The 22,605-nt window shown below is 36.3% G+C and overlaps 1 protein-coding gene across 1 annotated transcript; it reads left to right on the top strand.

Annotated features, from left to right (window-relative positions):
* Positions 1-592: 592 nt before the first annotated feature.
* LOC120332581 (vesicle-fusing ATPase-like) lies at positions 593-22,030 on the top strand. The gene is made up of 14 exons (XM_078119170.1): positions 593-865; positions 1,677-1,761; positions 2,252-2,421; positions 3,700-3,952; positions 4,409-4,566; positions 5,231-5,396; positions 6,753-6,849; positions 7,651-7,769; positions 8,357-8,451; positions 13,371-13,474; positions 14,916-15,016; positions 17,542-17,822; positions 18,942-19,076; positions 19,968-22,030. The coding sequence occupies exons 1-14, from the start codon at positions 629-631 to the stop codon at positions 20,151-20,153; spliced, it is 2,187 nt and encodes a 728-aa protein (XP_077975296.1). The 5' UTR covers positions 593-628; the 3' UTR covers positions 20,154-22,030.
* The last annotated feature ends 575 nt before the right edge of the window (positions 22,031-22,605 follow it).

Raw genomic sequence — 22,605 nt, 5'->3', positions numbered from 1 at the left:
TCCTCTGGAAAAAATAATCTAATTTATTGGAGGAAAAAAATTTCTACCATGGCATTTGAGAGATTTTAGCTAAAAACGACAATTTTGGTCATGTGACAGCCACGATTTAGATTATTATTGAGACAAGCATCGCGCAATATGATGCATCTGATGTCGTGCCAGACACCCCTTGTTTGGGAGAGACATGGGAGTGTTTGTTTTATTAGACCAAATGATGGGACATTCTTGGAATTTGGAAATTTTGGTAGACACTACCTGCTACAGTTTATTTATTTGCGTTACCAAGTTTAACGAACATGCATGTTATTTTCAGTATTTCAAAGGAAAATCAGGCAGAAATGCAGAATTGCCTTTACTCTTTAGGCCTACATGTTTACAAACTTGAAAAAGCATAAATAAAGTACACATCAATGATCACAAAATTGAGTTCTATTTTGAGGCAGCAATTTTTTTTGGTGTAAGTACATCGTGATTTTTTTTCCCCGAATAGTTCCGCGCACACAAACTAACAGTTTACGAAGTGCTGATGTCTGGTATGAACAGACTTTGTTCTTATTAAGTATTGAATTATTATTTTCTTTCATTCAAGGCTCATCAAAAAAATATTACATAATAAATTATAGTAAAAATGTCCACAGAAGCTTTCAGAGTCACAAAATGTCCTAGTAATGATCTTTCGTTAAAAAACAAAGTCATCGTGAGTCCGCAGGATTTTCAAAATGGATATAAATACATCAGGTTTTGTAATCGAGGTCAGGTGTACGATTTCACTTGCCTCCCTGATCGTCAAGTACAGGATAAATATATTGGATTTTCAATGATTCAAAGAAAATGGGCCTACGTTGGGATTAACCAAGAAGTTCAGGTATTTATGATTATATTTTTCGTGATGGTTAAATTTCGTCTACGTCATCCAAAAATCATGTCACTATGATGTAACAGTGACATAATAAGGCCCGCAAAAATACATGCATAGTCGTCCCAAACGCACAGACCATTACCCTAAGTCAGCAAGCTATTTTTCTCGTCTTAGCGATCCCAATATGAGAGAGATCACTGGCGTTGTGAATTTCTTATCGGCGGCTCATATTGGCAAGCTATGTTACATGATTGTGAGGCCGTAGTCGCGCAATTCATAGATGGCGTAGTCAGGTGGGAGTAAGGAATAACCCCAAATAGGAATAACAAATATTGACAAGCGCACTGGAAGTACTACACTAGACCCAATATTAATAACCAATTTGATTTATTGTAAAATTTGTTCATGCCTTTATTATAAACAAGTGGGAGGTGCTACTTGCTATCAAACTTTCATGATCATGGCCTCTTCCAAACAACATTTAGGTTCTTATGATCTTTAAAAAAAGATAGTAGTTTTCACTCGAATGAAGCACAAGGTGTCACTATGGAATAAGAGCGCTGTTTTGAGGATCCCCTAACTTTCGATCGATAAGTCTTCGGTCTCTGACCGATATTCTCGTTTTTTACTTGAGGGGCTTCCCCACGACCTCGCCACCCTAGATGTAATGAATTGGGCAGCCAATGACGAACCAGAGTGGTGTCCATCTCTCTGAGAATAGTATCCAAATTTGATGTATCAGTAGATGCTATTACATAGCCTTGTTCAGTGTAAAAAACACCACCTAAGAAATGCTAAATTTCATTTCTTATGACAGGTTGAAAAATTCTTCCCCACAAAGCAGGATGAAATAGTTGAAACCATCCTTGAAGTGGATTTTTATAAATCAAGAGAAGTCACAAGTAAGTTTAACAGTCTGGAGAATCTATTTGAGTACTGCATGGTTTTGGATTGTGTTGCTCTTCAGTTTGGGTGCACAGCGAAAGTCAGCAATCGCCTCTCATTGGTCGATGATAATTTTATGGTGTATTCTGCGTTACCCAGCGCTTCACAACTTATTTGATATCCGAAATTGGGGTTTTGCCCGTCAAATATTCACCGTATATAATCCAATTTCAAAACTAAGCTGTCAAACTCTGATCGCACTCAAACAAAATGACATCATGCTAACTTAATTTCAACAACTCGAACTATGAAAGTCCTCACAATAAAAGCGTACGATTTGTAGGATCCGCTTATATGCAAATTTTTATAAATTCACCGTTTTGGGGTCATTTTTAGGAGGTCTGCTTATATACGGTATGTTGGGAAGACATTAGTTTTGTGAAAATTATAGCCTAGCCTACTCTGTCAGTGGACAGGCAGTCTTATTCCAACATCAATTTCTTTCAGATGATCCAGTCAACACAGATCACATGGTAGAACAACTCAAGCATGACTTCGCGCTTCGGTGGTTTGTTCTTGGTGAAACGTTGCTGTTCAGTTTTGCCGGCATACATTACGCAATTTCGGTTAAAGATATTAAAACTGCTGCCAATGATCACCATGGTGGAATTTTTCAGGTGAGTCGAACTGACATGATTTTTTTTTTAATTATAGTGTTACCCCTGAAAAATTTTATAAAATTTATTTGCAGATACCTAGTGATATCACACATTCGAAAAAAATTTGAATACTCTAGGGGTCCGAAAGGAATCGAATATACTAAATGTACATGATTTTTTTTACAAATATAGTGTTACATCTTTTCTACCCCCTAAAATTTTTTAAAAAATATTCCTTTATATCCAGGTATATCATGCATGCTAAATAAATTTGAATACTTTGGGGGTCCGAAAAGAATCAAATATACTAAACGTACATGATTTTTTTCAAATATAATGTTACTCCATCTCTGCCCCTCTGAAATTTTATAAAATATATTTGCTGATACATAATTATATCACGCATGCAGAAAATTTGAATACTTTGGTTATCCAGAATGAATCGAATATACGAATATTTTTTCAATTATAGTGTTACATCTTTTTTACCAACTAAAATATTTTCAAAATTATTTACTAATAATCAGGTATATCACATTTGAAAAATTGTTCGAATACAATACGATTATTTGAAATTTATAACAGATATATTTAGTTCCTAATTTTTAGAATAAGTTTGAAAACTTTATTTGGAAATATTTCATTTTGAGCAATAAAAGTATCTTGGTAAAACCAAAAGACCTGTAATTAATTTCTGACAACAGTAGAAAATGGAGAGCCTAAATAATATTGCATATGATCTTTATCTCTATGATAACTGAAACCTACAAATCTATAGAGCAGTGGTTCTCAACCTTTTATGATTCGTGGCCCCCTTTCGGAGGCTTTTAGCACTCATGGCCCCCACTTTAATATTCCAGAGGTATTAATAGGGTTATTTTCATTGATAGATTCCAAATCCCATTATGTTAAAACAATTTGCACAAAAGAGAACGAAAACACCCTGCGAAATAACCTTGTTGAGCAGCAAACTAGGAAAAACTAAGAGATTTCTTTTAAAGTGAAAAGTAAATTCAGATTTCAGCCCATCCTTGTGGCCCCCCTCCAACTCCTCCGTGGCCCCATAGGGGGCCGAGGGCCCCCGGTTGCGAACCGCTGCTATAGAGGGTTAAAAGTGAACGAGACTTATCTCTAAGCAAAGTTATGTTCACTCACTCAGAATCAAAGGTGACTCATCTCCAAGCAAAGTTGCGGCCAAACACTTGAATGACAAGATCTATAACATAAATGGTTGTTCAGCATTGAAATTTTTATCACAGCACATTATTATCTATTTTATCCTTTTTATATTTCCAGAAAGGCACCAAAGTGATTTTCCAAGCAGCTGAAAGTTCGCCAATTTGTCTCACCGGGAAATCTCAAAGTCGGCGAGCTAGATCAAATATTATTAACCCAGAATTCGATTTCACTTCTCTTGGAATCGGAGGTCTTGATGAAGAGTTTAAGGAAATATTCCGACGAGCGTTCGCATCTCGCGTTCTCCCACCTGATATTGTTGAAAAGATGGGAGCAAAACATGTAAAGGGAATATTACTGCATGGACCACCAGGTAAGTTAGTTACTCTGTATTAATTAATAAATCAGTGATGCTTAACCTCTTTTTGACTTTTCGGCAAAGCTAGTTATTAGATTCCCCCCCCCCCCCCCCCAATGTACTTCATGGTGCTCATTCATTAAAAAACTCTATTTGCAATTTATTCCCATTTATTTGTTTCATGTCACGGCCACCATTGTTCATTGTTATCACATTCAATGTCAAGTCCGATTCAGGATTTGCATTCGTTTTTTTATACTTTTTACTTTATTATGAATTTATTTGCCTCCTAAAACAATGAAATTTACCTCCGAAATTTTAACTTGCAATATCAACACAGTCCAGACTCAGCCACTGCTAGAACAAGTTGCCACTTATTTACTTCTGCTGCTGTTAGTGCCATGAATAAAAAAAATATATACTCAACATAATACTAATTTTACAAACTTCTTTTCATTTGGGGTCTTTAAGGTTGTGGTAAAACGCTTATGGCTCGACAAATTGGTAAAATGTTGAGTGCTCGAGAACCCCAGATCGTGAACGGGCCGGAGATATTGAACAAGTATGTTGGGGAATCTGAAGCCAATATCAGGAAACTGTTTGAAGCAGCTGAAGAGGAACAGAAAAAGGTTAGTTTTGCATGTTTGATAGGAACAAGGATTTAGACATTTGTTTTTAGTGTGGATTTGTGGACTAGAATTTTTTGGTGTCAACTACCCAATTGTTACTTATCGATCTTAAGATCGGTAAGTATATTGATAGGTATTTGTCTGTATGTCTGTCTGTGTGTCTGTTAGATGCACGCGATATCTCACGAAAGGGAGATTGAATCTGCTCCAGATTTTGCATGTGCATTCATCTTATCTCGGACCAGAAGCCTATTGATTTTGGGCGAATTATGTCGTATAATTAGCGAGTTATCAATCAATTATCGATATAGTGATCTAGATTTTTGTAAAGCGAGAGAATTTTGAAACCCGCCGAGTGTGTGTGTGCGATGCGCAGTACGCAAGTTACAAGAGCGGATGAATCGAAACTGCAGTTTCTGTTTTGGGGGATCCCCTAACTATCGATCGATAAGTCTTCGGTTTCCAACCGATATTCTCGTTTGAGTATCGAGTCGTTCAACCACCGAGGTATCACATATTTTTTCTGTATTTTTTACCCTTGCTAAAGAAAGTTAATGGATCACAGAATCTTTTGTGCCATAAAAGTGGGCCACAAACAAAAAAAGTTGATAGTCATCTCTCTAACTCTACAGCCCCGCCAATAATTCATACCAAATTATTTCAGGCTGGAGTAAACAGTGGACTACATATCATTATATTTGATGAGATCGATGCAATTTGCAAACAACGTGGTTCAGTTGCCGGTGCTTCAGGAGTTCATGATACTGTCGTAAACCAATTGCTGTCTAAAATTGATGGAGTGGATCAATTGAATAATATACTAGTTATTGGTGAGTTTTTGTTTTTAATATTATTTTTATTAATATTTTCTTCGAGCTAGGTCATGTATATTCTCCCCGAAGTAAATTCATCTCGAATCAAGTTACAGATGACCGCTGGAATGCTAGGAACTAAAAGCACCCACTCAGAAGTAAATGAGACTCATCTCTGAGCAAAGTTATGGGCACTCACTCGGAAGTAAATGAGACTCATCTCTGAGCAAAGTTATGGGCACTCACTCATAAGTAAATGAAACTCATCTCTGAGCAAAGCTATGGCCACTCACTCAGAAGTAAAGAAGACTCATCTCTGAGCAAAGTTATGGGCACTCACTTAGAAGTAAAGGCAACTCATCTCTGAGCAAAGTTATGGGCACTCACTCAGAAGTAAAGAAGACTTATCTCTGAGCAAGGTTATCGACACTATCTAAGAAGTAAATGAGACTCATCTCTGAGCAAAGTTATGGGCGAACACAGAAATACCACAAACTAATCACCCTCATTTGGAAGTAAAGGAGCTGAAAGCGAAATATTCTGACACTAAAAATCGAATTAGTAACTTAAAAATGAAACCCTAGTACATAGAAGAAAACCATTCTCACATTACCCTGCAATGTATGCCAGCGTTTTTCAAACTGTGTGCCACAGAGAGATTCTCATGTGTGCCGCATATCATTTTGAATTTTAGAATATAAGCTACTCGTATTTCATATAGGGTATGCATGCAACGGGCAAGCTTGTGAGACTAGAGGGCGCAGTATCCATTAGATCAGATAACTGATAATTTTACTTTATTATTATCGTCTTGGAATTGGGGATAAAATGCGGGTGTGCTTGGCAACGATGGAACGTCGTTTCAATCTTAATTGTTTCTCAAAACAGACACAGCCATCGCATCAACATTTGCATAATAAATTTGTGTAAAGTTAACTTCGTTTTTTTACGAGTTTTTTCTATAAGCTTAGTGCGCCTCAAGCAAAAAAAGTTTTGGAATCACACCTATATACCCTGCAACAGGGGTGGGCAACTTCTCTAGTCGGCGGGCCAGATGTGGGAAAATGAAGTCCTCGGTGGGCCGGATTATGACATGAATAGTATTCAATATCTTAATCACATATTTATTCGCTAATGCAAGAAAGAAAGTTATAAATCGCGTTTAAAGTAAAGTTTAAACTTTGCAATAAATAGAGACCGAAAAACACATAATGAATTTATCATGATGTACTAAAAGTGTAATAATGTAATATCATAATGTATTGATGTACAGTCAGCGGACCGGTTAAAATCTCATCGCGGGCCAGACCCGGCCCGCGGGCCGTATGTTGCCCACCCCTGCCCTACAATATAATCTTTTATTTTCGTATTCAGGAATGACAAACAGACCAGATCTTATTGATGATGCTCTAATGAGACCAGGAAGATTAGAAGTTAAAAAAGAAATCGGATTACCGGATGAACATGGAAGGTTGGTTGGTTTATCAGTTACCCTTTTTATTCTTAGCGGTAATTGGCTCTATTAGCTGAATGTAGAATGGTTCGAGTAGTTTAATGGTTAAATAGCTCAAAGTTTTAGAGATTTTTCTCTTCTTGACAATAATTTTAGGTATGTGTTCGGGCAATTCATTTGGCCAGTGGTAAATTACGGCTTCCCCTGCCATCAAGTCCATGCATCTGAACCAAATGATTGGCTAAATATTCCGATATTTGACATGGACTGGTAATCGGACGAGAGTCTGTGGTTCACCGTATTATATAATCCAGGGTGGCCCAAACCCAGGCCGCGGACCACATGTGGCCCGCCGCTTCATTATCTGTGGCCCTGTCACATCCGGAGAGTAATCAAAAAATTGCATTTCGTGTTGTTTTGTAATAAAATTAATCAGAAAAAAATCTTTTTACATATTGTTACATCACTAATGTCACTGAATTGACTAGTGTTATGGCTAGTTGAGGCAACTAGCGAAGTTGAATGATGTGCTTGACAGTCTAAATTATTATCTGGCTTTCTATCTTTTTGGTCAGGAATATATTATGCTAACAATAGAAAACTAAAAATCTAATGCGGATTCTATGTGGAGATGGCTATGTCTGAGAACTATGTGTTTGCACAATAAAAGTGTTTGTTTTGTATTGCACTGTTTACCTATTCTTTGCACTATTGTGGCCCGCGAGCAATGCAAAAATAATTTTGTGGCCCGCAGAGCTGACAACCTTGCACCACCCTGATATAGTCACATTATCGGTTCTTGTCATGTGTTTTTGCTAGGTTGGAAATCCTTCAAATTCATTGCGCGAAAATGTTCAATTCGGGCATGGTTAGTAGCGACGTGGACTTGAGTGATATTGCTGCTTTGACAAAGAATTTCAGTGGTGCTGAGTTAGCCGGTGAGTAGAGAAACCTTTTTTTATTATTTCTTGCTCGTATTTTCGAATTAAATTCCAGGGATTTGAGGATAGGAAAACATACGATATCTCAACTGGTAAGAAACAACACAGAAAAAACAATGACCCTTTTTTATGTGTGTTGTTTTAGATGTGATCAACATGAAGATATATTGATTTATGTAATTTTCCACATGAACGTGTCCCCAATTTAAAATGTGTTCGATTTTTCATATCCAAAAATGTTTTCTCAGATTGTATTTCTAATATTCGGTTTTGGCCATCCATGACTTATATTTCTACATTGCCATATCTTTCTTGGGTGCTCTTGAAGTGTGTGTACCAATATGGAGTTAGCTAATTTTGTTCGCCCATTTCACATAAGTTGTGTGAAGTGACTGAAACCTGTGGGCAGGGGGTATATTCACTTGGCTAACACAGACAGCCTCTAACTCGTAATAGAACTAAAATAAGGAGAATCAGAGTAAAATCATGGCCTAATCCTAACCTGGTACACATACTACGGGAGTAATTTATTGAATACAATTTGGCACAAACAGCTTTACACATATTATTTGCCCCTTTTATAGGTCTTGTACGTAGCGCTCAATCATGCGCGTTTGTTCGTCACACCAAAGGTGGAAACAAGGTTCAAGTGGACTATGAGACAATTGAAAATATAAAGGTAGGTATTACTGTAGTAAACAAAGATTATGAATCTTTTACTCTTTGTTAGATTTGACTTTGCCTGCCTTAGTTATTTAAATTTCTTTATTATGTACACGCATTTTGAATAAAACATACTTTCGTCTTGCCCTTGCTATCTATTATTTCAGAGGTGGGACGTGAGACTTGATAAATTCTGAAAAGGAGTCGTAGCTTTAAAAGTTCGAAAATTACTGCTCTAAGGTTTAATTCAGGGGTTCCCAAACTAGGGGTCGCGACCCCAAATTGGGTCGGAGTGATAAGTAGGTAGGGTCGCAAATAGGTCATGGGGTCGGTGGGGTCACTGAGTTATGGTAGAGGATGGATGTACAACTCATCTAAGATTTGACAAACCATGTTGAATTTAGCAGTTTGTACCGTGGCTTACTGTAAAACAGGCCCATAGGCATCGCTCTATGCTTATGATATAGAAAATGTGGGTGCTTATTGTGACATCACTGTTCGGTTTTAGCTTATTTTACTTAATACCACCACATCACCAAACTCGAAAGTCCAGTGAAAGAAGCTCTGAAGTTTCATGAAAAATATATATTGACCTGGGGTCGCACTGGACACTTGAAAGTTGTCTTTGGGGTCCTCCTGAGAAAAGCTTGGGAACCCCTGGTTTAATTCATGGTGTGAAACTCTTGTATAACAAATTCAATATATTGGTGAATGAGATTGCTCCCTGACGCCCTGTTTGATTAATTTTTGAATTCCCCTTTATTAATATACAGCAAAAGATACCTTGCTTTTGGCTATAATGTTAGACTTCAATTAGTTGATATGATAATTCCAAATGAAATTTTTTCAAATAATTCTTGGATTCAAGAGTATTATTATGTTGGATAAATCATTCCCAAATATTTTGTTTGTCTAGACTTCTATTTCTGACTTTACTGCACTTTTTAAAATCTATAAATGACAATCGATAAAATTGATTTTGCATTTGCACTTCCGCAGTAATAATATTGATTATCTAACAATATGGTATGACAAGTAGGGACGGATAAGCTAGGGCAATGGCCTATAACTGTGATTAACAATCTTTCATAGCTTGTGGCCCCCATCCAGGGGGTTTTAGCACTTATGGCCCCCCGTTTATCATTCATGGAGGCATGTGATCCCCTTTTATAAAGGGCTGAAAGACGTTTTGGAGGTCCAATACCTTTTTCCAGTAGAATTTGTAATTTCTTCAAATGGCAATACTTTGTTTCATCCATTTATTACTATGACAAATAATTGCACTATTGTGAGTTGATAGCTGTTGTTGTTCTGAATTTGTGAGTTCCTGAAATGCAATTTTGAATTTTTGGGGCAACAGTTATATCTATATTATTAGTTGTTTATCATTTTAATGAAAATTACACAAAAAAATATTGAGTAAATAATACTAATGATAATAGGATTAAAATAGCAACTACGGGCATTATTAAAAGAGTCTGTGCAATTTCCAACTCTTAAACCTTGATAGTTTTCGCAACCCTAATTTTTTGACCAGTTCAAGTAGGTTTGTGATCTTCTTTTATAACTCTGGAAACATAGTTATGCAAGAATTTGCTATAATTTAGATATAACTGCACATATGTTATCACAATATCGAAGAGGAAATTTTTATTGTACAATGGAGACAGATTTAGGATTGCGCAATAATATTCGGTTTGATTCGAGGAAAATATTCGATTTGAAACAAAAATATATTCAATTTTGGACAACCATAGCCATAACTACGATATTTCTTAGGCAATTGGTCCTTAGAAGAAAAAGGCAATAATTAGCAAGCAACAAAATTTTTCAAATTCATCCATATATCTACTTTGCACATGAAAATCAATGCTTCATATAAGTTGGCTTTACAATAATGATTTATTCATTCAAAAATATAGATTATATGCCATCGTGATAAGGAAATATAAATATTTGAAAATCTGAAAAAGCCATTCAATCCGCCTTTTTGATATTTACTAACATACAATGGGCCACTATAAATTTATGTAGTTTAGGTGGATTCTAACATTTTAGTGTTCGCCATAATTTTGCTCAGAGATGAGTTCTCTTTACTATGAGTTATTGCTCCTGATGTGTAAAGGATATTAAATTGTCTTAGTAACACTTCTCTTGTAAATCGCAAAATAGGAAGGATTTTTTAATCAATATTTTTTAACATAGATTATTGGTAAATTTAAAGTGCCAAAGGGAACTGGATTTGAAGTAATCCCATTAGGAAATCAATATATTGAATTTTGTGTTATATTCATGAGGTTTAGGGGAGTGGGCCTCAACCGAGGGCCACAGAGCAGTCAATGGGGGCCAAATGCTATGTGCAAAACTGATTTTTCTTTCACAAGAATGCTCTCCGTTTTTCCGGTTATTGGTCGATAAGGTTATTTCACAGGGTGTTTTCACTTTGTTAAGCATGAATTGTTTGAACATAATGGGATTTGGAATCTAGCAATCAAAATAACCCTATAAATTTCACTGGAATGGTAAACAGGGGCCCACGAGTGTTAAAATACCCCGGAAGAAAACCAAGACCCATAAGAGGTTGGAAATCACTGTTTAGGGGGTTGTCTCAGAACATGGCCCAAGTATAACAAGCAATAATTCAAATCTAACTGAACATGCTGCTGGCATTGCAATTTACATCACTCAAAATTCAACCCATTCCCCAGGATGTAATAAATTGGGTGGGTAGCGCAAGCTGTATAGAGCAGTGATTCTCAAACGGTGTGCTTGCCTCACAAGGGAGGCGAAGACAATTTTTTGACAGGGCCTGGAGCTTTTTAAAAATAAAAATATTCGTTAGATTCGATATTGCATGCCGTATTTTGGATATTTACATTTCTTTATTTTGAATATTTTCGTTTCATCTACTTATTTTCTTAGTTTTACTATTTATTATTTATAGCTTATGGTTACCTACGGTAGTTATTTTTAGGGTGAGGCGCGAGACTCGACAAATTCTAAAAGAGGGTATGGCCTAAAAAGTTGAGAACTACTTATATACGGCCTGATTCAGACTAAAGGGGAATAATAAAAATGACTGCAGTTTGCAATTTGACAACGATTTTTGCCTACAGCTTTCTTAGTGGTCTACATAGTGGGTAGCTCGCTAACCGTTAGTTGCTTTAATATGGATTATTGGTAAATTTAAAGTGCCAAGGGATTTTACGTTTGGCATAATCTCATTAGAAAATCAATATATTGTATTTAAATTCATGAGGTTATTTTACATTATTCGAGAATTCAAGCTCATTGAATATGCATGGACTTGTGTGTTACTTGATCCAATTTGTGGTACTCCCGTAGTATGTGTACCAGGTTAGGGTTAGGCCATAATTTTATTTCGATTCTCCTTATTTTAGTCCTTTTACGAGTCTCTGTCTCTGTTAGACAAGTGAATATACTCCTGCCCATAGGTTTCAGTTCCTTTACACAACTTGATGTAAAGTAGGCGAACAAAATTAGTTACCTCCATATTGGTGCACATACTTTTAGAGCGTTCAATTAGCCGTATTCGAAAATATTATTGGATACAAAGTATATGGGTTGTTATGTTGTTGCTAGAATCCTTCTCCCTGTTATGAAAAAATCGCCTTTCTCATTCACTACTGGACCAATTGCTTTGAAATTTTCAGCGGCTGAAGATTGTATTTTTCACAAGAAGGCCATTACTTTTATTTGTTCCTAAATCGCTTATGTGATCTGATACTTCATCTAGAATTTCGCTCAATTATTTTTATTCATGGGAACAGGCTTTTATGAAACTGTTAGCTTTCTTCAACATTTTTATGACATCATGACTGGCATCGGTAATATACTGTGACAAATTGCATATCATTACTGCGGGACCGACCAGCGAATATGTATCCATCCTACGGTGGAGAGGAGTCCATCAATCCTCTCACACATAAATACCCTTCTAACCAACGCAGGGTAATCAGAAATGCGGTAGCGATCATATTCCCACAATCAGCGCGATGCGCCACAACATCGAATTTAAGTGTCAATAGTAACAGTATTTTGGGTAATTTTGTTGTAAAATCAATATATTGAAGTTGTTTTTCATGTATTAGGTTTAAGCTCTTCTCTCTTGACGAGTATTTCATAATTGGATAAGCACATTTTAATTAACTAGTCCCTTCATAAAATCAATTGGTTGAATTTTTGTTTATTTTTCAATGTGTTCTCTTAACAAAGTAATGTGAGTTTATAAATATCGCAAACATTCTTTTATAAGAATGAATAGCCTAATAATAATAAGAAGAATAGCCTAATGAAACTTAATTGTGCAGTCAGATTGGATGTTGTAGGGGTGTGTCATTTAACGGGATGATTGAATGGGACAATTGACATTCAAAAACTTTTCAAACATGCAAAAACAGGGAAAAAATGTCAGAAAACAACCAAAAACCTTGCAAAACATGCAAAAACTGTCAAAAAACGTTATATAAAATAGACAAAGTTGATATATTTGTCTCCGTGTCACCTTCATCTTTCCTCTCTCCAGGGAAATAATCTAAAATATCCAAATTTGTCACAGAATATATTTTTGTCAATTCATCTCATATTTTGAGGTTATTTCATTGAATAATTTAGTTGTTTTCATTAAAAATTCATGAATATTCTGTGAAATGGAGGGAATGAAATATTCTCTGAGTTGAATTGATTAAAATCATATGGTATTTTAATACAAACAATACCCAATGTTGCAAATTTGAGGGGTCGTTGCGAGCGTATATCTCCTGTTCAGAGAGGGTGATTGAAAAAGAAAAATGAGTTATTTTTACAAGATGATGATAGGATGAAACCTTCCAAGCATAAAATTTGATAAAATGACTCCAACCACCTTATTCCCGATACTCGTAAAAAATTTGACTCCAACCACTTTATTTCCAGGTCTGCAGAAATGACTTCATGGCAGCACTGGAGAATGATATTAAACCGGCATATGGCTCGAAAGAAGAAGATATTGAAAAGTTTATGAGAAATGGAATCCTCATGTAAGTTGTGTTTGTATGTATTTTCATGTGACCCTTATTCAGGTCTTATGCTCTAAACCAGGGGTTGTGCAACCTTTAATACAGAAGGGCCAGACAGGAATACCTGGGTGAAACCGTGGTCTGCACCTTTATTTAACATAGGCTTCCTAGTAGTCGCAGTAACAAAAATAAAATAGAAATATGTAAAGTAATAGGCATGGTTAATAAATTGGGCGCACTATAAGTATTTGTACCAAGATGACGCACAACCTGAACAACCCTAATCTGGTACACATACTATGTTCAGGTTGTGCGCCATCTTGGTACGGATACTTCGGGAGCACCATAAATTGAACTCGGTAAAGGCTTCACAAAGGATTGGAATTACTCTCACATACCAAATTAAATTGAAAACTCGTCATTCACAGCACTCATATCATTTAGAATTGGCACTTTTCTGCGGGTGGCACAATTTTTGTTTGATGGCTGTCGCATTTTGCCCTCGGGCCGCAATCCTGATCTAAATAAGCCCTTGTACTAGGCCAGAATAGTCCAAGGTTGTCGGTTCGCGCGCCACAAAATTATTTTTGCAATGTTCGCGGGCCACAATAGTGCCAAGAATAGGTAAACAGTGCAATACAAAACAAACACTTTTATTGTAAAAGCACATAGTTATCAGACATAGCCATCCCAGGCTAATAGAATCCTCATCGAATTTTTATTTTTCTATGATGCCTATGTTGTTAGCATATATTCCCGACCAAAAATATAGCCAGATAGTAAATTAGACTTCCAAGCACCTCATTCGACTTCGCTAGTTGTCTCAGCTAGCCATAACACTAGTCAATTCAGTGACATTATTGATGTAACAATATGTCAAAAAAATTTTCTGATTAATTTTATTACGAAACAACACAAAATGCAATTTTTTGATTACTCTCCGAATGTGACGCGGGCCACAGATAATTAAGCGGCGGGCCACATGTGGCCCGCGGGCCTGGGTTTGGACCACTCTGTACTAGGCACTACCATTTTATTTCTTGAAAGACAAGAAATATAGGGGTTCATCATTGTCTACTGCAGCACCCATAAAAGATATCATATTTCAGGGGTGTGCAAAATTTTTTAGTATAACAGCCGCATGCAGCAATTCAGAAATATGTGAGAGCCGCATAATTTTTTAAAATAATAATATCAGAATACCGTGACTGAGGAAAACTTTACACAAACATATACTAACAATATTGCAAAGTATATATTCTTCAACAGCTTAATGAGTTGAAAAAAACTTTTACGCTACAGTTTCTCTCAGTTAAATTTGGATAATATATAATTATTGCCAGCGAGTAGAGCCTCGTAAAAGCACTGGCGGGCCGCTGTCAACAGTCGCCATATTTCATTCTAGTTTGATTGTTTTATCTCAATTCCATATATTTGAGCATCGCTCTCTTTTTTGATTCAGGTGGGGTCTCCCTATACAGAGAGTACTCGACCAAGGAAGTTTGCTTGTCAATCAAGTGCGTTCAAGTGTGAAGACGCCATTAGTCAGCATGTTGCTCACAGGTACGTAAATATACTCCCCATCTTTTCATTTTAGGGGGGGGGGTATTTCTAAACTTAGGGAGTTAAAGATTTTTTTCTATAAGGTTTCAAGTGGTGGGATTCCAACCCGCATACTTTTTTTTTTTTTTTTTTTTTAAACTGATCAGGATGACATTACTGGAATCCAGCCCAATGCCTTCATGCCCAGTAATGCCAACGGGAGTATTAGACTCATTGTCCCTTGATAAAGGTCTTTATCAAACTAGTATGGTAAGCTTCCTAACATCATATTCGAGATGGTATTGCCTATGTTTTATAAAAACCAAAACCAATAACTTTCGGACGTATCGGTCAACCGTAATAGTACATGGATAGTCGTCGAAACCATTCATATACTATCCCGCGATTGGTGTAGGGTGTAGGTCAGGCCTGGGGAGCTAATACGACTGATGTTGACTACCATTTGTGGTGACTAATTAGTAAATTCCAGATTGTGCGTCTTACTTCTCAGCCAATTAAGGTCGTGCATCCTGTATGATCCCATCCAATGCTCCCACTCGTTCGACCCTGGATACGGCCGTGCTGAGCAATATTGGTTAACACGCCCTTTTCACCTAATATTTGAATTATGAACGTAATGCTGAACTAAAAAGCGTGAATAAGCATTAAATGTGATTAGTCCAATCCTTCGTGAAACCACTGGTTTGTGTTCTGGCTCCCTTTACAGAAATCCTACCCTCAAAGCACCAAGTGGGTTAAGCATGAACCTACAGCGGTCAACAAAGTATTTCTCGCTGACAAATTTTGCCAGCTTACAAATAAAGAGTCCAGTAATCCTCTCACACATAATTGAATTTCAAGGATTTCTTTGATTGCATATGTGCTATAAATTTATCCTAGCATTTGTGGGAGTTGAACATATTCATCCCAAATTTAGGTATGAAATGCTAGTTAAATACTCTTATATTCAAAATACTGTCTCTGGAGTGACTGTCATGACGATAACTTTGTGTATCATTTCTGAAAACATACAGTTTTCATCATTATATATATTTTTTCATTATAATAGTAAAAGGTCTCATTTTTTTTTCTCATAGCAAGTTAAAATTCTAAATATGGCCGCTCTAATTTAAAAGTATTATTTTCCACTTGTATTTGTGAGGGTTGGGATAAATCACAAATAAAAACCTTCTCAATAAATGCTAGGATGAAATTTGTTTTTAATATCACAAAAGCAGATATTCAGATACTTACGACAGCGGCACCTTTATAACACGCAAATTAGACATAAACAGGAGCTTCGGAGGTGAAAGTTACGTTATACACAGCATGTACCAAAACCCTGGGATGTGACTGTTGCATACGCAGTAATGGAGCGTTATATCGCCTTGCAAGCAGGTTGCTGTATATGCATCAGTCATATGCCAGTAATGGGCAAATTACGGCTTACGGGCAGTGTTTCATATTGCATGAATGTTATCCTCGCTATTGTAAATTAACCTGTTTTAATTATTTATTGTTCTCATGGTAAGTTTTGATTCTTCGACCCAGTAACCAGGTCTATTACTTGTAACTGGCCCACCCCTGGTATATGCATTCAAATTTTGTCAGGAAGGCACATATACCTTCCGAAATTCTAGCAGACTTTAGTTTGCATTTTAAAAATTTTGTAACTGCTTACCACAGAAAGACAAATTATGTGTTTTTCATTGATGTATAACATACCATTATCTCACCAAACCCCCCTCTGTTAATGGAAACAGCCAACACATTAGTTGGCCTACAAATAATCAGCAATCTTCTCGCACATAATTATAGTTCTTGTCTGTAAATGGATTTGATGTATATATTGAGATTATACTACCATTTGTGGTAACATCGATACTCAATAACATATTGTTTGAGTGCTTGTTACTTGGAAACATTCATACGAAGACTCAATAGTTTTATGCAATGGATTAGTAGGGTTATGCTCATTTACCATTTCCAGTACAACCTATGTCAGTGTCGGATCGTATATGCTTGTTTTAAATTCCAATAGTTTACTATATCTTATGGATAAGGCAAACATGGTTGGGGTTATGAGGCGGATGCACTGTCAATGAAATGCACAGCTTGGGGTCTTGTCCATACATAGCACACCAGGTTAAAAGATGCAATGTTTCTGAAGTGTATAGGGTTGACATACAAAGCTCATTAAACAAGAAAACTCGTATTTTTTATGATTATTTTATTTTATTCAAAGAATCTTGGAACGAAAACAATATTACCGGTACTGCTTTTGAGTGTAGGCAATAAAGCGCTGCCTACTACATTAGGCACACCAACTTATAAGGCGCATGATCGATTCTTATTGAAAAAGAGTGATGTATAATTATCAAAAGGACAGGTGTTCTCCTATCTTATGTGACATATGTGAAAACTTTCACATTTTTTCCATGGAATTTACAACCTTGGTATATTCGTGCATGTGGTGTGTCATCATGTGTGATTTTTTTTAACTGTATGTTCTGAATTTATGTGGAATTTTTCACATTCTTTTTCAGGAGCTGTCGGAAGTGGAAAAACAGCCTTAGCAACTAGAATCGCAGTCGATTCGGGATTCCCATTCGTCAAAATCTGCTCTCCTGGCGATTTAGTCGGACAAAACGAAGCGACTAAATGCCAAGACATCAAAAAACTATTCATGGACGCTTACAAGTCACAGTTGAGTTGTGTTGTCATTGACGACATCGAGAAATTGATGGACTACAATCCGATTGGTCCAAGATTTTCAAATACGGTCGCTCAAGCGTTGATGGTACTATTCAAGAACTTACCCCCTCTGGTAAATAGTTTTTTATTTTATGTAAATTTTAATATATATATTGTGGGGGAAAAGGAAAGATGACGAGAGCTTAGTTATTTGGATGAGGGGCCAAAAATTTTAGCAACCTAGATTTGCGGGCCATGTAAGTGTGACATGAAACTTAATTTTATTTACAATCTTACAAAAGCAAAATTGGAAAACATTAACTCTCGTGCCCAAACTAAATTTAATTGCATTCTCAACAAATTCCTCGAGCTATTTTAAGCTAAAACATAGAAATTTGGTTTTAGTTAGGTAGTGGCAATTGATAACCTGAAATACAAATGAGACAGACTACTATTATAATCTAACAAGGCTACTTCACCATACAGATTACTATACCAACTATGCAGTGAGTGAGGAATCAGTTAAAAGCAAAAATTAAGCGCAACATCAGGCAGGCCAGATTGAATCCACCCAATGGGCCGGATTTAGCTTGCAGGTCGTAGTTCTCTCATGTCAGACTTAACACTCCTCAACTTTGTGTCACAACATAGTTAAGGCCAACACTCTAACTATTAGGCCCTGTGATAACTTTGAAATGTAACTCAATGTATCTATTTGGGGGCTCCCGAAGTATGCGAACCAAGATGGCGGACCTCTGAATGTAATATGTGTACTGGGTTAGGGTTAGCCCATAATTTTAGGTATAAATACTACGGGAGGCTCTTGGCTAGTCTTCGAACTGATAATAGGACTAAAATAAGAAAAATTGGGAAAAAATTATCGCCTAACTCTAACCTGTTACCCATGTTACGTTCCGATGTCCGCCATCTTGGTTCGCATACTTCGGGAGCGCCTCTATTTGTTTATACAGCTGCATTCAAGCGATAATTGCTGAGGCGTTTTAAATCAGACACCAATCATTGCTGTAGATGTAGTTTGTTAATTCTTTCAACTTGATTCATTTAACTATTGAGCCTCTTACTGTTAGCATCAGCAATTCGATACGTATTTGTTTTCTTGTTTAATAACATTTACTTGTGTTATATTTTGCTTTGGATTTAAGTTGAATAAAGCCTTATATTAAGGTACTACATTTCTCATTCATTACAGTCCCATAAAACATATCTGATATAATATTTCTCTATTTTTCAGAATCGAAAACTCCTCGTCATTGCAACAACTAGCAACATAGACGTCCTACGTGACATGCGAATGGATAAAAGCTTCGACCAATTGATTCACGTTGATAATATATCAAAACCAGAACAAGTCATGGAGGCATTGGATGTAAGTGCCATTTTTTATGCTGGTAACACTTGACATTTTGTATAGTTTTTTCATGTCTGGGTGGGGAAACACAGCTGTGTGAGTGTCTTCTGAGTGCGTGTGACTATCTTCAGCAGTTTATTGATCGCCCCTACTTTCGCTCTCACTCAGAGATGAGTCTTTTTTACTCCTAAGTGAGTGCATGTAGTTGTTGATATTTCTGTAATTTCTCAAAGATGAGTGAGTGCGACTATCTTCTGCGATTTATTCGTCAAAGTAACTTCGCTCAGAGACTCCAAAAACAGAATAGATGATAGGTTACTGGTACATGTTCAAGTTGAGATGTCTGTTAATTTGATATAACAGCAAGGATCTAAAGAATTGCCTGTATAGATTTTATTTCCTTGATAATATATTACAATATCTTGAATCAAATAAACCAACTCACAATTTGTAACCAGGTTGACGATAGATTAGATTAGATAAGAGGTTATCAGATAAATTGCACTAAAATATGATCTCTTGTTTGATTGAGATCGTATTTGAAGGAGTACCACATTTTTATATCACTCTTCCAAAATGGTCTATTTCCTTATCCTAAAACATTCGTTTTCACGGAGAAAGATTTACTCCTTCTCGATTATTCGATACCGTTCTTACAATAGATTTATTCATGGTAAAAACAAGGTCATCCGACATATCACACGGGAATTTGCATGTTATGTTGAAATATCATATTAGAATGTTCTCGAATAATCTCAAATATTTTATGACTTAAGAATTACTTTTAGTCTTGATGTCATTTTTTCCAAAAGTATTTGGTTAATTTGTTAAAGTCTCCCCTAAAACTAAACTCATTAAATTTCTTTATTTCCCTGTTTTGATAGTTTTATGAAATTTCATTTATTCCAGGCCCTCGATGCTTTCACTCCTGAGGAACGCACTCAAATCGAGCGACGATTGTCCGGTAAAAAAGTCTGGCTCGGTATAAAACAACTTATTCGTTTCGTCGGTACATCAGAGCAAGCGCAAACAGGACAACGAGTCAACACTTTCCTTGTTTTACTGGAAGAGGACGGTGGTTTGAGGCACGCTTGAGGGATTCAGACTCTGGCCACCACCCTAACTCAATTTTATCGCAAAGTTAGACTCCAATCACAACCTTCGAAAAAGGAGGCCTGATTATAACTACTGTTAAAAATAAATTACATTATATCAGACTCTGAATATATTTTATATGTTAGTGATGATCAGAGATTCGGTTGAGTTGATATTTAGACTCCGATCACTACATTGACTTTATTTTTCGTAAATTACCGACTCCAATCACTACTTTGGCTAAAAATTTTAAAATAGAAATTTAATGAAATATATATATTTATTATATAATATCATTCAAGCTATTGCTTTAAAATATTGACTCCGGCCACCACACTGACTCTATTTCTATCATTAGTTATTGACTCCAATCACCACTTTTGCTTAATAAATAAAAACATAAATTTAATGATATGTAATTTCTATTGTATGATATCATTCCAGTCATTGCTTTAAAAAGTTGACTCAGACCACCACCTGGGAATTGAGGCGTAGTTTCGTTTAGAGACGATTCTTTGTTAGAATTTTTACTGTTTTATTCAAATTAAATGCTTCAAACATCCCAGCTTGGCAGAATATATGTACCATGTATCCTATTTGTTGATTCTGTCACATTATATTTCTAGTTGGTGCTTTGTTTTTTGTAGGGAATTCTGTCATTCATAAAGATAAGGGTTGCAGTGTTTTGGGATTTACTTGAAGATACTACTGTCTCGGGCTGAATTATAAGAGCTTGACAATTAGAGCCGAACGGCCATATTGTGAGTTGGGTGAATGCTGAAGTATTCGTACCAAGATGGTGCACAACCTGAACATAGTATGTTTACCAGGTTAGGGTTGTTCAGGTTGTGCGTCATCTTGGTACAAGTTACTCCGGAACGCCAAATCTTCAATATTGCCTCTCTAGTGGGTTGGCTCCAAAAACCAAATTTTCAGATCTGATATTCGTTGCTTGAAAATCGAGCCAACATTGGTTCAACGCGGCTTCCGTCCTCAGTAAATTTGAGGGATTTTTTTTTATAATTTGTGTATGATTGTTTCAACTGGATGATTAACATATTTAGTGAGTGTGGTGAACTTGCAGCTAAAATTTTAACCAGTGGTTCTCAACCGTTTTCAAGGACCTCCAGAAGTATGCGCACAACCTGAACATAGTATGTGTGTACCGGTTAAGATTCAGGTTGTGCGATATCTTGGTGCGCATACTTCTGGAGCACCGTTTTCAAAGTGATATTTTCTCCCGAGAACATAATATTGCGTAATTAATACCCGTAATCTTTATTAATGTATGAACAATGTGTCCAATATTCAACTTCCCGAGCACTAATTTTGACGTACCATAATCTTAAAAATCATTGGATTAAAGTGAGCTCAAGCTTTGTTTGTCACCCAGATTCTGCAGCGCGAGACGTTTTTCATCGGGTGTAAAAGTTTCAGACTTTACACCCTTCTTTTTCTCGTAAAACAATGTGTCTAATTTTCAAACTTCCCGACGTAATCTAAAAAATCATTGGATTGAAATGAGCTCAAGCTTTGTTTGTCACCCAGATTCTGCAGCGCGAGATGTTTTTCTTCGGGTGTAAATGTTTCAGACTTTTTTTTTTCTTAAAACAATGTGTCTAATTTTCAAACTCCCTGACGTAATCTAAAAAATCATCGGATTATAGAGAAATTTGTTGCGCAGAATCCGCAGCTCACAAAGTATGAGATCGGGTGTAAATTTGTTCCAGACATCACAGCTCCGATATTAGAGCATTACTCTCCTGTATTCGATTCTGTTTTTTCTATATAAGTGTGCTCATGGTATTGTTGTGTTGTTTCAATTATTTATTTGTGCAATATATTGTTGAAGTTCAATATAATATTGACCAGTGTGAGTGTTCACTGATGACTGGCGCAATAAGCGATAGAAACATGTCAGGAATTTTATGCATCTGGATGAGAGGGCGGCTTGATTATAGGATGGGGTTTTTGTGTTTATTCTGGGAGAAAGGAAAGCCGGTAAAATGGCTAAATTGAAGGATTTTCATATTTATACTCTGGGGTATGAAAGACTCTGATGAACGTACAACATGTGGCATGCCTGGCTTGGAGCACAAGGGGCTTCCTCAGAAATTCTCATGGACAAATTTTCAACGGTATTTCAGTGTTTGAAGGAAGTTAAAGTTGACCAGATGATTCAGACAGACTTCAATATTGGCCCAGTTGATTTAAATATTTTCTTTCTGAAGTGAAATTAGTCGTAACTCTGCCTTCAATTAGTAACGAATACTGAAACTGGACAAATTTTCAACGGTATTTCAGTGTTTGAAGGAAGTTAAAGTTGGCCAGATGATTCAGACAGACTTCAATATTGGCCCAGTTGATTTAAATATTTTCTTAAATATTAGTCCTAACTCTGCCTTCAATTAGTAATGAATACTGAAACTGGACAAATTTTCAACGGTATTTC

The sequence above is a fragment of the Styela clava genome, chromosome 13, assembly GCF_964204865.1.
Source record: "Styela clava chromosome 13, kaStyClav1.hap1.2, whole genome shotgun sequence".
NCBI classification, from domain to species: Eukaryota; Metazoa; Chordata; class Ascidiacea; order Stolidobranchia; family Styelidae; genus Styela; species Styela clava.
The sequence above is the reverse complement of the archived record's forward strand: the minus strand, read 5'-3'. Positions and strand labels throughout refer to the sequence as shown.

What these genes read in the sequence shown, in the direction of transcription:
- LOC120332581 (XM_078119170.1), top strand. Translation starts at nt 629, where the DNA reads ATGTCCACAGAAGCTTTCAGAGTCACAAAATGTCCTAGTAATGATCTT. An exon ending in ACCATGGTGGAATTTTTCAG is followed by an intron (nt 2,422 to 3,699) that starts GTGAGTCGAACT and finishes TTATATTTCCAG; the next exon opens with AAAGGCACCAAAGTGATTTT. An exon ending in AGACAATTGAAAATATAAAG is followed by an intron (nt 8,452 to 13,370) that starts GTAGGTATTACT and finishes CTTTATTTCCAG; the next exon opens with GTCTGCAGAAATGACTTCAT.